Genomic DNA, 16,226 nt, shown 5'->3' with positions numbered 1-16,226 from the left:
TATTCCATTTGAGTCGTTTTTTGCGACCTGGGTTTCGCCTTTCGACATCTTCATGCACTGTGTACACTCACCAAAAGGCAAATGAACACTGACAATGAACACTATTAACTCTAACTTATATAACCACTCAATACAATAATGTAGGTAAAAACTCCATTACCTGCCTATCAAGTCAAGGGTCACAATGGAGTTTTAACCTTGTATTGATTTGTTACCTATATAAGTTAGATTTAATAGTATTCGATGTGTTTATTTGGCTTTTGGTGAGTGTACACAGTGCGTGAAGATGCCAAAAGGCGAAACCCGGGTCGCAAAAAACGACTCAAATAGAATAGTACAAAAAATAAATCCATTAAAATTTAAATTTAAATTCCATCAAGTACATACGGTAGATAGTATTTATACTATCTGTAATATTCGACGAACAATACGTCGTTTTTTGATCTTAATGCTATATGGACGTATCTCTCAGGTATGACAGCTCACGGTGAACTGTGTTACGGTGAAATTTAACCTAGATACGTTCCTATCAATTGAGTTGTCGACACAATGACTGACGCAGCCCTGCTCGAGTGTCTCGTATTATAATACAGCCCCCGCCCGGCCCTGAAATCTCTGGAGTATATTTTAATCAAGAATTCAGGAGCGCCGCACTTTTGGGATACCACTAACTGGATACAACTTTTTATTGCAACTTGCGTAGGCATTATAAATTTTAAAATCGCTTTTACTTAGAAAGAATTATATTCTTTATGCAGAGAAGAAAATTCAGTCTACTACAATACAACAGTGGCGAAGGGTGAAGGTAGGCTGCGAAGATTCGACATAAATAGTGCACACTAAACTTTGTCAGTCATACTTTTGTTTTCATTGAACTAAGAACACAATTTTCAGAATGATGTTGTTCGTTAGTTTGTTTTAATTCAATTAAACCCTGCCTAACCAAACCATAATAGTTTAGGTGTGCTATGGGCGATCCGACAAAAATAGTGCACACTTTTTCACTCACATTTATTAAAATTTGATTTCTTTGAATTGAGACATAGATGGTGTATGTTGGTTTTTTTTTTGATTCATTATGCCCTGTTCAAATCAAACAATAATCGATAAAAATATTCTTATATCTATAAAATATTATATTGAAAAATCGCTTTTACTTTGGAAGAATTATTTTTTATGCAGAGAAAAAAATCAGTTTACTATATAATATACTTAACAATGGCGAAGGGTGAAGTTAGGCTGCGAAGACCTACTAAACTTTGTCAGTCATTGAACTAAGAAGAGAAACGATGCCCTAAAACTCGCTGAATTGACTAACCAGTGATGTCCGGTGGGGGTAGGCAGATTATGCGTCGCTTGTGGGCGGCAGTTACTCGAAGGACGGAAAATCGAGGAAAATCATTTGGAATATATAGAAAGAGCTACCTACCTAAACTTAGTAATAACGAAAATATCTTTCAATAATTTCAGCTCACTGGTTTTGTCGGGTTCGCGATATCTAGTTTACTTCCGTTATTCTTCGACGTCATTGGTGACCAGAAACGACACGTGCAGATTTGCGAATAATTAGTCTGATATTTTGTTAGTAATGTATATATACACACAACACATTTCATAGATATTGGACTCATGACTCAATGTATAAAAAATGAGGCGGCATTTTGGCGCTGCCTATGGGCGGCATTTTATCTGGGGACATCACTGTGACTAACTCATAACAGGTGCGTAAACAATGGGGTGGTTTTCGTATCAAAACCTCCCCCCCCCCCATAAACGGAAAAAATACCTTCAAATTATTTACATAAATTGAATAATAGTTTCATCAGGACCTCATGACTAAGGATCGTCACCGCCGGATGATTTAGCTGTTGAACAGCGTGTGAGCTGGTTGGTCCCACTCCTCTCGGAATTCCACTACCCGTAGCATTCATACTTACATTATTCATCCTTGCTGGAGTGCTTCTGTTAGACTTGCACATTCAAGTCCGTGATTCAAATTTTATTTATTTATTTTTACATAATTATAATGAACACTACAAATTATGAATTTAAGACGTTCACAACATGACATTTAGAAACAAAGAAATATCAATTAAATATAAATAAATATTAAATATTTATTGACGTTATTATATTAAAAAAATCGGTGTGTGTACTTATGTACGCGCGTTAGAAGTTATACTTCTTTGGCGTAACAAAACTTGTGATAAACTAGATTCTTCGACTAGCTCTTAATAATCTTGTTAAATTACAAAATCAAGAAAAAGTACCGCTTATTGGAACGCCGTTGGCTTATTTCTATGCACTTTAACTTATATTACTAAATTATATAATTATTTATCGTTGTTTTTATTTTTAAAGTACCAACTGTCAGTCTGACGTTTATTCGTTTGTTTACGAAAGTAATAATTGCAAATGGCCAACAATAATAAATTCGCTGCCTAGGCAACGGAACAATTCTAAACTATAATATTATACTGTGTAATCGTCACGATTGGAGTATCATACTGTGGCGTAAAGGTAGTGCGTTCGGCTTATAACCGAACAATCGGTGGTTCGAATCCAATCGAGGGCGTTTTTTTTCGTGTAAAAAAATAAATTATGTTTTACATGTCACACGCTAAAAATACACTCTGATCTGATTACCCAAACGCGCCATAAGAAGTAGTATTACCTACTTCAAAAAGAAACAAATCAGTAGGTATTAAGTTATTAGACAGTAGAAAAGTGTAAACACAAAAAATATTAATTAGATAGGTACAAGGAAGTATGCCGAATGAGCTAAGTGGACCCTATTTTAAGAATTTACATCCAACTATAATCATCCTCACATAGGTGGAAAATATCAACATCCGAAGCGATTTGGTTTAACAAAGTTATTGCCCTCCCAATTGGCATCACCAATGGCAGGTAAGTTCTGCTAACCTAGATTTCTAAGATAGTTATCAGGGATACACAAGTCAATACTACCAAGAATGGCAGAGTTCACATTTACATCACTTATAAGTCGAAAACAATACGTGGCCAAATATTAATATCTTCTAGCATTTAAACTACAGTATGTAAGCCAATGGTTTTCAAACTTTATGTTACTACGCCTCCCTTTAAATAAAATCTAATCTTCGCGCCTCCCCCCTCCTTTATTTCTTTAAATAATACAGACACCTTTTTAAATAGGCATAAAGTGTACTAATACAAAAATGAAAAAAAAAAAATAAGCAAGGTTTTACTAGGTACTTACACTATATTCATTTTTAAATTAATTTGTTTTTCATGCGGTGAATGTGCTTGTTTATTAGCACAATCAATTTCAATACTAATCAATCGAAATTCATCATCGTTCATTGACAAATGGATTCTATCATCGGTCCCCATATCCTGAAGCGGGCTCCCAGGCTAGGATCTTTGGCGCGCCCACCTACCTATCGCTGAGATTAATAAGGGTAGTGTGGTGCTCTAAAGTAGTGTTTCCTAAATTATACATGGGATTTATAATTTAAGTATATCAATCATCATATAGGTATCACATCAAATTCCACCGCACAACCAAACAATTTAAATATTTAATAATCTTGAAACAATGCAGTGTCGCAGGCGACTTTTTTTACTATTAATAAAATAATGTGAAAAGTGCATTAGCAAACTAACCAAGAACTCAGTAAATAGATTTTTGTTAGCTTCAATATATCTGGCGCAGAATTCATTTAAAAGTAGAAACATTGTTGATTTCCAAAGCTCCAATTTTTTATGAATGCCTTCACTATGCATTAGTGGTCCTTGCATTGATTTATTCACTCATTTTATATAATTTCAACCAAATAGACAAGTATAACAACAAAATTATCGATCCAAAACAAATTTGCCTCAAATTTCAACATTATGATTTGACCCTTTTATTTTATTTTGTTCACGAGATAGCCAGCGCGCTTCACAATAGTATATACCTAAGTGAGGTAGGCATGGCCCCCACATCCTATAGCGGGCCCCCTGGCCAGGATCTATGGCGGGCCCCCCTACCTACCGCTAACGTTAAGGGCAGTGTGATTTTCTACAGTAATGTTCCCTAAGTGGTCTCCACGGAACCCCAGGGTTAAGGGTATTCCGTATATTTTTAGCCATTTTTAAATAAACCCAGTTAATTTATTGAGTTGTCGTCACCCAGCATCTTAGATTATAGAAAAATATAGATAGAGCTATTGCAAGTGTCTGTCCTTCAAAACATGACGAACTTTTTCACGCACTTGCCTCGCCCCCTTCACGCTTCCTCCGCGACCCTTTCCTTATGCGTGTGACTATGTGCGGTCGTAGTGTTGCCAGATATCGAATATTTATTCCAATGTTATAATTTCACAAGTGATGTTTTTATAAATTATATTATGGCAACACTGGCGTGTTGGCTATGCACTTGGTAAAACATTACTCACTAAAATCGGCTCATGCGGAGGGCTTGCCCAGCATATTATGAAGCACTGATCGTGACCTCCTTTGGCGGTAGATACCCAAGTAACATGGAATCCTTCGCCATATTTGATAAAAAGCCATTTTGTAAGTCACGAAACACAAAAACTAATTATAAAATAAAATTCTACGCATGAATTATCATTTAATTATATCAGTCATCATATCACATCACACAGCCACATATTTCGAAATGGAAAATAGCACCGCAGCCGACTTTTTTACAAAGTATTAGAGAAAATTTGTGTATTCAACTGGTGGGCTTGCCATGCCGGGCCCCCCAGGCTAGAGCCCTGTCAGCCCTCCCTTTGTGGGGGCCATGGAGGTAGGTACTATAAAATTCGACTCCATATTTTCAGACAGGTTTGCAAACAACCTTTATAGGACTGTTTTTATATGTAGTTTATAACTAGCGGCCGTTTTATAACTATGCATTTGCAAACTGCAAACCTGTGGCTACATTATTTGTGTTCAACTTTTCGCGCCTCCCCAGGGAGCCGCGCCCCCCAGTTTGGAAATCGCTGATGTAAGCATACCTACGAGATAGTATTTTCACAGCTGCAAAATACCCACACGGACGCCTTAATCAAGTACCAATAATGCGGCTGATGATGCCGGAAAATCAAATAAAACACGCCAATAAATTTATAATATGAAATTTTCCATTTTCATTTTTCCCGTACGATATATTATTATTTTCCCACACGGTATCCGTGCAAGTGCGAAAGGGACGCGGCTATACTGCTGGAGGGAGACATCGCCATACACATAGAATGATGTATGGCGCCGCAGTGCAGTCTGTTTTCAAATACAAGGAAAACGTTGTATTGAATAATACACCAACGAATACCGCGTATCTGCTGTACAAACATTTGAACATATACGTAGTTTTGCGCGTAATATTGCTTGTGTCGGGAATACTGCGCCGTAATTTGGATAGCAATAACTCGTATCTATATATAGAAACGTTAGCCGTTTACGATGTTTTCGAATTTATATGATAATTGATTAATAGGTTGAAGTGTTTTGTATTGAATATATTTTATACCGAGTCTAGAATTAAATGCATATGTCCGCAAACAAATAATAGCACAATTGTTTCTAAACTTTTGCTACCTTGGTACTGCACAATTTTGTACATATGAATGTTTTGAAAATCTCGCTTCACGTCGTCGACACCTGAAAGAATTGAATCAAATTAAATGTATTTTGGACAGTTTGCATCATACAAGTGTGCGCGCTTTAATCAAAACAACATTACGTACATAACACAGTATTATTGAAGTTATACATCTTTAGGCGCGTTTGGAAAATAAGATCAGATTGTATTTTTGGCGTGTGACATGTAACACATAATTTATTTTTTCACACAAAAATAAACACACTCGATTGGAATGAACCACCAATTATTTGGTTATCAGCAGAACGTACTACCATTCCGCCACAGTATGATACTCCAATCGTGACGATTATAGAGTAAAATGTTATAGTTTAAAATTGTTCCGTTGCCTAGGCAGCGAATTTAATATTGTCGGCCATTTGCAATTCCTTACGTAAACAAACTATTAAACGTCATAGTGGCAGTTGTTACTTTAAAATTAAAAACAACGATAAATAATTATATAATTTAGTAATATAAGTTAAAGTATATAGAAATAAACCAACGGCGTTCCAATAAGCGGTCCTTTTTCTTAAGTGTGTAATTTAACAAGATAATTAAGAGCTAGTCGAAGAATCTAGTTTATCACAAGTTTTGTTTTTGTTTTGTTACGCCAAAGAAGTGTAACTTCTAACGCGCGTACAAAAGTACACACTCCAATTTTTTTATCGGTACCAATAAGGTACGTACAAAATAAATGACATGGTTATTTCGACAACCAATTAGATATTTTGGTAAGTATCTGTAATCGATATAACCCAGTGGTTAGAGCTTTGCTCTAGCGATCGGCGAGTCTAGGACTATAATATCTACTAATATTAATTTAATATTCAATATGTACATAATATAAGAAAAAATCGTAGTAAAAAAGTAATAAATGAGATTTGAAATCAAATCCATTGCAATACGGGCTTATCGATTGATTATTGTATAGAATATCATGACATCTACCGGAAAATTATCGTAACAGATCAGCAAATTGTAAATATACCAACGTTGAATGACTTCAAAAGCAAATAATTAAAAATTTAGATTATTTAAAAAAAAAAAAAAAAGATTTTTCTACGCCTTTAAATCATTTACGTTTTTATTAGCTCGTATTCTTATTTGTCCAGTACAACTCTTGCAATCGATTTTTAACTAACTTCCCGGCTAGCTAGACATTTGAAACTTTTAGAATATATCAGAACATGATGCCAATGCATTTTTAATACTTTTAGTCATCTTTAAGCAGAATTGAATTCATTTTCAGTTAATTCTGTTTTGTATGAAAAGTTATTTCGGAAGAAATCCGTAATCCAATCCACTATTATTGGTTGCTAGGGGTCTGGGGTCCTAGCAACTAAATTATTAATATGTACGTGCGTTACTGTGGAAATCAATATTATAAAATGTCAAAATGACATTTCAGTATTATTTCTATCAAATACAATTTTTTTTGATCGTTTAAGCTATTCAAGTCAAGTTTATATGATTCAACAGAAAATTTAAAAACGTTGTATATAAAAAGTTCTTTTTATCTTGTAATTATTTAAAAATATACCTAATTAAAATTTTATCTCTTATGGTTTTTTGTTTAGGATTTATGATTGATATTTAGGATTGATATTATGTAAATTGTACGTATAGCAGAGTTCACCGTTAACCATCTTACCGAAAAGAGATGGTCGTATAGCATTAAAAAAAATATGCGTTGTTCCTGATGCATTGCAGATTACTGTATGTTATATAAGATATGTTATTGATACATCTTGATACTTACGAACACCTACAAGAATTTTGTATTTCTAATTTACTTACCTACTTGGTTAACATATTCTGTCTTTCCCTTATATTCCGATATTTTTTTTTAGTATTGAGTATTGAAAGTGTTTTATTTAAACATGAATCTGGTCCCAATACTATACCACTATATATCCAATACTCAGAAGACCTCCAAAGCAGAATGCAGGAACTCGCTGAAGTAAGCAACAAAGAAGGTTTGAAAATAAATTTAACAAAGACGAAAGTCATGTTCAACTGCTTTGCGGGCCAAAAAGAGATCCTTATCAATGGCACTCAGCTCGAACAGGTGAAAAGCTACATCTATCTGGGACAAGACGTGTCTATAGATGGATGTATATTTGATGAAATTGTTCGCAGAGTAAAGCTAGGCTGGAGTGCTTTTGGCCGCCTGAATATTGTCTTCAAAAGTGACATTCCACTGTGCCTAAAGTGCAAAGTGTTCAACCAGTGTGTACTTCCCGTGATCACATATGCGTGTGAAACATGGACCCTAAGTTAAAGAGAGATCCAGAAACATAGAGTAGCACAACGTGGTATGGAGAGGTGCATGCTGGGCATAACGCGAAAGGACAAAAAGAAGAATGAGTGGATAAGGAAGCAGACAAGGGCTTTCGATGTAATAGAGTTTATTAAAAGCCTTAAATGGAGATGGGCTGGACACATAGCTCGAAGAAGAGACAATCGTTCGACAAATCTAGTCATCCAGTGGTATCCAAGAAGTACAAAACGTCCGCAAGACCTAGAGACCGCTCGATCGATGAAATGATAAAGTTCTGCGAAAGTATGTGGCAACGCAATGCACAGGACCGAGAGAAGTGGAAGCAGCTTGAAGAGGCCTTCATCCAGCAGTGGATAGATTCAGACTGATGATGATGATGATGATATATCCGATACAGCAGCTCACGATGTACCAGTAGCTGAGGGTGGAGGTAGGCTGTTAAGATCCGCCATAAATATTGCACATAAAACTTTGTTAGTCATACGTATTGGTTTTTATTGGACTAATACTACAATTTACAGATGGTGTTGGTTAGTTTTTAAAAATAAATTAAGCTCTGCCTTAACCAAACCATAATAGTTTTGGTATATTTTAAGCGACACGACAAAATTCTATACACTTTTTGATTCATACTTCTTTGTTTTCGTTGGATTAAGAAAACATAATTAAACATATTGTTGGTGCTTTTTTTAAAATTCATTAAGCCCTGCCTAAACAAAACTATAATAGATAACAAATATTATTCTATCTAGAAAACATCCAAAGTTATTTATGATTTAATTGCATAATTTTAGATATTTTGTTGATAGACGAGTTTTTTTGACTATTATTTATTGTGGCTTGGTTTCGCAGGTTTAATTGAATATTAAAAACTCCAACACTGTATGTAAATTGTTGTTTTATTTCAATGAAAATAAAAACGTATGACAGACAAAGTTTAGTGTAGACTATTGATGGCTAATCTTAACAGCCTACATCCACTCTTCGCCACTGCGATGTAATGTTATACGGTCAACTGCAAACGTATAATTTTCCGAATACAGCGGTTTGGCGAGCCATTAATTTCAATATTCAACCCAACTTCTGGTCGTTTATATGTGCGCATGACGTTACTGTCAAAAGTAAAGTTGTAATATTAATTCAAAATAAATTCCTGCCTTTATAAGCATCGTATCACCCGCCCACCCCCGCGGGACGCCACTGGTCTTTATACAGATTTCCAAGCTTTCTTTGATCTCGCATCATAATAATATATATAGCATGGCCAACTACACAAGGGAAGTATTAAAAGTCCTAGAAAGCCTTAAGGCACACGATCCTCATGCTAAAGGATTCACTGTGCCTTAGTATTAAAGTCCCCGAGGACTTGGGCCAAACTTCTGACTGACTCAAGAAAAGCATTATATAATAAAAAATATATCTATTGTTATCTTTGTAAACGATTTTGACTGACTAGCATTCTGTCATAGATTAAATACCAGATCAATGGATAGGTAGGTACAATGTTTATAAACTTATAAATACTATGGACTGAAGGTACTTGATGGAATTTGAATTTAAATTCTAATGGATTCAAGCTCTGTACTATTCCATTTAAGTCGTTTTTTGCTACCCGGGTTTCGCCTTTCGGCATCTTCAGACGCCGTGTACACTCATCAAAGGTAAACACACACTGACAACGAACACTCTTTACTCTAGTTTATATAATAAATCAATACAATAAAGTAGGTAAAAACTCCATTACCTACCTATCAAGTCAAAGGTCACAACAAATACAATAAACAAATTATGAATAGTTGAAGTGTCAGTAAAAAACCTTATTAGTAAAAACCCTATCTTATTAATAACAATACACTCGATAGCATATTACTATAATAAATCGTCAAAACCTAATAATAGATCATTATTCTTTATAAACAATAAAAATACTACACTCAAGAGGTGTAAATCGTCAATTCTATAAAAAATAATTAATGGAGTTAACTAATGACATATTAGTCTTTAATAATACTCGTACATGGTATCTATCTACTTTTTTATAACATTATTTAAAAAAAAAATACACACACACATAGGTATAAACTCACCTAATATACATACCTAAATCCTCATCCATACATTCTCATACATACATATATATATTTTGTAGCAATAACATTGACCATAATAAATAGTCTCATATTTATAAACTTATTTTTTCCATTAGCAGTCAGAGCTGAAGATGGAACCGGAACTGAATTCCGAAATCCCTAATTTCTTTGGAACCGGTACCTTGAACAAAAATTAACCATAACCGCAATATTATGGATCTGAAAACATTAAAAAGAAAATATTTTTTATTTCAAGTCAAAAATAAACTTACAATAATAATTGTAAATAATTACAAGATAAAAATAACTTTTTATATACAACGTTTTTAAATTCTCTGTTGAATTATTATGCTCAATATGCTCAAACTTGTACTTGATAAATGAAGTAAATAAAAAACAAACTAATATTGAATGCTGAAATGTTATTTTGACATTTCATTTTGATTTCCATAGTAACGCACGTATATATTAATAATTTAGTTTCTGGGACCACCCCCTTAGCAACCAATAATAGTCTTTTACTTTTTACGGATTTTTCTGAAATAACTTTCCATACAAACCAGAATTAACTGAAAATGAATTCAATTCTGCCTAAAGATGGCTAATAGTATTAAAAGAATGCATTGGCATCGTGTTCTGATATATTCTAAAAGTTTCAAAAGTCTAGCTAGTCGGGAAGTTAGTTATAAATCGATTGCAAGAGTTGTACTGGACAAACAACCACCGGACAAACAAGAATACGAGCTAATAAAAATGTTGTAAAAATATTATAAAATGTGAATTTGCCAAAGGACCCCATCTTATTATTACATATATTTGTGGTCATATTTATTATTAAAGTTTGGTTTATTAAGTTTTCTATGCTGACCTTAAGGGGGGACATGCTCGTCGAAGGTCAAAATTGAGTTTTTATTGTATATTCAAACCATGATCCTGGACACTCCTTAAACGTTGTAGATGATCTATTTATATAATTTTGAAGCCTTATTATTCTTTATAGTTATTTTAAACATTTGATGACTGCATGAAGTATTTTTGTTACATAAAATAGTATTCTTTTAAACCTCTCGCTCCAATGTTTTAGAATATAGTCATATTTCGGTACATAACTGTGCAGTGGTGTTAAGATTTTTTACATTTATTAATTTTTAAACGCATTTATAAAACCATTAGCATAATTTATTACGAGATAATTTTTGTAAAAATTCACGATAAAAAATTATATTGATAATCTCTGTGATCCCAAATTTGACAAGAATTAGGCATTTTATTATTAAAAAAATCGGCAAGATTAACACATTTCAAGATGATTCTAAAGATATTTATTATAAGCTAAGTCTTTGACCATTCAAGTGTGATAAACATCTTATGAATAATGATTGCTTTATAATAATTATTGACCTAAGAATAAGGTAGTGTTTTTTTGAAATACGCCATTTCTTTTGTCATTCCCTAGTGGTTAAGCTACAACATACGGCCGTAGCCATAAATTGACAAACTATAATTAAAGTAGGGAGTTAGTAGGAAAGTTAAATGTTTTTAACTTGGAATCCTTTTTGTCTACTTATATCAAATCGAGCTTCAATGTTGGGACCATTCCTGAATAAGATTTCATATAAATAAAAAGGATTCCAAGTTATACACATTTATATTTTTATAAAAATCGATGCTTTTTAAAATAAATATAAACAAATTTAAAACTATAATTTAGTCAAAATTCTCTACAACACAGTAAACTAAATAAAGTTAATTAAATAATTAATAGCGGTCATGGGCGATTTGTCAATTAATGTCGGTCATGTTATGTTAACGTGTTAATGTTAATGTTAACGTCTTACTCGATTCCAAATGCATTCCATTAGAAATACGTGAGGCGTGTTAACGGTGCTAAATTTTATTGTTGATTGTTCATTGAATTGCTCTGAGTGATATCAGTGTTTGTGTTATATACACAATAAATTAAAATACAGTTAAAACTCAGTTTACCAGGGTTGATGTCGAAATCTATCCACCGGAAAACTGATTATAATAATATCAATTCGTCAATAATACATACGTAAAGTAGTTATCCAATTTTACAGTAAAAGGTTTATTTAGTATGAAGACACTTACTTGATAATGCGCTTGGAGAGATATTTATCGTCTGGTTAGAAATCGCGGCTGGCGATGGGGTCCACATTGCGGCTTTGGTCATCTGTAAAAAACAAAAAAGAAATTTTAATTTCAAGCATTCATCACCCACTCAGTGACGTCCCTAGACAAAATGCCGCCCCTGGGTAGCGCCAAAATGCCACCCCATTTTTTTATACAGTATTTTTTATCATCCGTGTCGATTATGCTCACAATGAACGTCGAAGGGCGACGGACGTAAGCTAGACGTCGCGAACCCGACAAAAAAATACAGTCTTGTCAAACCTTTTATGTTAAGACGGTACTTCAGTGCAACGGCAAATAATTATCAACTATAGGTGCGACGAAATTTCGGACTGGCTGGCAATCGGAGAGCGAAAGTCGAGCTGTGAACACATCAATTTGTTTTGTGATTGTGACGGGGGAATTAATTCTTAAATCGTGTAAAGATGTCTAAAAAACGTTACCTATTTACTTGAAAAAGTAAACATGTCAATGAATATATTTCTATTATTAGTAATAGAACAATAAACATAACATTAAATGGACGTACGTTGACTTTTTATGACAAATTATGTTTTGTTCTGCACGCGTCATTTGCACAATCTTCGCGACGCGTAGGCACGATCGTTTTAGACCGTGCCCCAGCTGAAGCATAGTCTTAATTAATACGTCATTTTGTTTTCATCTAATGAGTTGATTTTTTTAATGATTCGTTATTACTAAGTTTAGGTACTTATCTATTTCTCTATGTACCAAATGATTCTTCTCAGTTTGCCGCCCTTCGAATAACTGCCGCCCCCAAGCGACGCTCAATCTGCCTACCCCCACGGGACGTCACTGCACTTACTCGAATATTATTTTGACCAAATACTATATTATTATAACAGTGAAGAAATTTATTGTATAAATACATACAAGCTATATTAATCTATTATTGGCATCTGTTGCCAATACTCTAAAATAATATCGACGATAAAAGGGATTATTATAATAATATTATTTTCATAATTCGTATATTGCATACATTTCGATACAAAATGCACTTTGGAGTGAAAGTCGGATATTACAGGTAACTGCAGACTTTCTTCGCATTACGACGGTTTGTTTCTCGGCTAAATATTTCACAGATGTCAGTACAAATATTTAAATTTATTTAAAATATTATTCTTTTATCATATTTTGTAAAATTAAAAACCATAATAATTTATATACAAATCATAACTGGACAATAATTATAATAATTATAAATTAAAAATATATATATTAAATTATACAATCCAATTAATAAATATTCTTATAAACCACTATTGTATTGCACTAATAGTGTTTTTACGAAAAATGGATGTTAGCCCACATGCTCAACCTACTAGACCATACTCTTAATCCAAACACAAATTGAAAAACAATAATAAATGTGCATTTGCCAGATCCAGGATTCGAACATGGGACCCACGACATCGTGGACTGTCTTCTTTAAAATGGTGCATAATTAATATTACCCTAGCTCACAACTACACTGTTGGATGAAGGCCTCCCCTAGCTCCCTCCAGTCTTTTCAGTCCCTAGTTCTTTGCTGTCACATCCACCGAACTTTATGATAATATTGTCGTCTATTCGGCAGGTTTGAAGGCGTCCATGTGGGCGTTTAGTGCCCCTTGGATACCACTGTATGACGGTTATATGTAAATTGTACGTTAAACATTTCACCGTGGCACAGTTCGCCGTGAGGTTTCTTATCGGGAAGAGATGACCATATACTCGTACTATACGGTCTCCAATTTTATTAGATTCAATTTGAACATTAATTCAATTTTCATAGTTGATTTTGGCAAAATTCATGAATTCAAGACTGAAAACCTAACCTGTCCTAACAAATATAATCCAGTATATCGGCTGTTTTCAATTTTTTTTGCTGCTGGCATCGTGTAAAGTGTAAACCGACAAGAACCGTGTTTTATTTAGACATGAATTTTATGTCAGTACTATACGACCCAAAGAGGTTGGACGGTCTTTAATATACGGCCATATATTTCTGATACAACATTTCACAGTGAAGTGTGACACGGCGAACTATATATGTAGGTACAAGTTTCCGGACACGCTGTATGGCGGCATAATAATAATATGTCCGGCAGTTGTCCACTCGCCATAATATCTTCTTTTCTTTCGACCATGTCCGATCCTAATAGGATCATATGGGCCTCCACAGAGTAGAGGTTTGTATTGACAGATTTTGGTTTTTACGAGAAATGGATGTCAGCCACTTGCTCAACCTATTAGGTCCATACCCTGACACCCACAGATTGAAAAACAATATGTGTACTTGCCAGATCCAGGATTTGGACCTGGGACCCACGGCGTTATTTTATACTATATTATAATAAATAACTTGATAGAGTCATATTATAACACTAGATAGTGATTCCACGATGCTTTTAGTTCGGCTGAATTGAGACCTCGGACATACTCGTATTATAGTTATTGGTATTTTCTGTTTGATAAGACTGCGTATTGGCTAGTATCCTATGGATGCAGGCTCGAGTTCAGCTCTATACAAATATTTTTCAAAAATATATTTTCAGACGTGCTTAAAAATATATATTTAAATTTATGTAGTTTCCTTACATCCAGACCGATTATATTGCACAATAGCGAGAGGGTCTCCAAGCCTGTCATATATTATGGACAAAATATTATGAAACTACATGAAATAGGGACTCACGAACAGTAAACGCATAGGGCCATCCACGCATCTTCAAACACCAAAAATTGAAAATGGTTTTGTGCAGATTCTGGCGATTATAGTGTGAATTTTTCCGGACTCTAAGCCAACCCTCCCCTCCCACAGGGGCGGGGGGTGGAGGTGGGCTGTTAAGATTCGACATAAATTTTGTCAGTCATACTTATTTGTTTTCTTTGACATACGAAAATAATTTGCAGATGGTGCTGTTTAGTTTTTAAATTCAATTAAACTCTGCCTAAACCAAACCATAATAGTTTAGGTATGCTATATGCGATCCGACAAAAATAATGCATACTTATTTAGTCGTATTTATTTATTTTCGTTGAATTAAGAATACATATTAGAAAGGTGATTTTTTTTTTGTTTCAATTCATTATACCCGACCTAAACCAAACATAGGCTTAACTTCAGATGTACTTTATAGATAAACGAATATTTTTTGACTGTTATCTATTATGGCTTGGATTAGGCAAGGTTTAATTGAATTTTCAAAACCAACAAACACTATCTACACATTCTAGACTTAGTTCAATTAAAACAAATACGTTTGACTGACAAAGTTTAGTGCGCACTATTAACGTCGAATCTTAACAGCCCACCTCCACCCTTCGCCACTGCTCCCCCATCCTTGTGTGCGTGCCTGGTAATCGAGGTAATTGACATGTTCCATCCTCTTTTTACTAAGTTACTTCTTACAAGCGGACATCTCCTACTTTTTTAATTCTGACTGAGTCAGAAAACCGAAATGATTTAGTAGTATTTTTTCAGTTACACTGCAAGTTTTGTCTGTTGGGTCTTTAGTAATGTTTCTTTGACATCTTTGGTTCTCGTATTGCAGCTTTTGCTGTTTTCAGTTCGCGGACCCGGTTTTGCCTTCCCCTGTTTTATTACCAATTTCATCTAATCAACCCTTCGAGTCCCGCCTGCGGAATTAAGCGAAGAAGAGAGCAATAACTTTTTAGTGTTTTGCGCTGTGACGGCGCTTAATGGGTCATGAGGGAATAAAGACCGTTTTATTGAAACAATCTCCGGCATTCAAAGGGTCTAATTATGTCACGGAAGTTTCGCGCGACGAAAGCGGTAAATGGAGCTTAAAAATATCTACAAATGGAAATAATTGTTACGTGCTATTGAGGAACCAAACTTGACATGAAGTGGATTTGAGCGCCTGAATGGTATCTTCAAAAATGACCTCCAATTGTTTTATAACCGTTAAGTGTTCAAACCTTAGACTATAGGATACATCTAGACGCCACCCGTTGCATTGCTAAATGAAGCTGTGTGCCGTGCGTTTGGTTTGTGGGCGAGCGAACGCATTCGTATTGAAATGTTCGAGACCATAGACTATTTCGCTAGTGC

General features: G+C 34.4%; 1 protein-coding gene across 1 annotated transcript in view; it reads right to left on the bottom strand.

Annotated features, from left to right (window-relative positions):
- The window catches only part of LOC147077100 (uncharacterized), a 335,612-nt gene that overhangs the window by 253,701 nt on the left and 65,685 nt on the right, over window positions 1-16,226 (bottom strand). The window contains exon 4 of the mRNA XM_085940721.1: window positions 12,104-12,185. Within this exon, the coding sequence (XP_085796847.1) occupies window positions 12,104-12,185 (82 nt within the window). The remainder of the gene's footprint in view (window positions 1-12,103; window positions 12,186-16,226) is intronic.

Source organism: Rhyacophila brunnea, unplaced genomic scaffold (genome assembly GCF_057557595.1).
Source record: "Rhyacophila brunnea isolate RB1 unplaced genomic scaffold, BYU_Rbru_1.0 scaffold_13, whole genome shotgun sequence".
NCBI lineage: Eukaryota > Metazoa > Arthropoda > Insecta > Trichoptera > Rhyacophilidae > Rhyacophila > Rhyacophila brunnea.
Note: the sequence above shows the minus strand (reverse complement) of the source record. Positions and strands in the feature narration are given on the sequence as shown.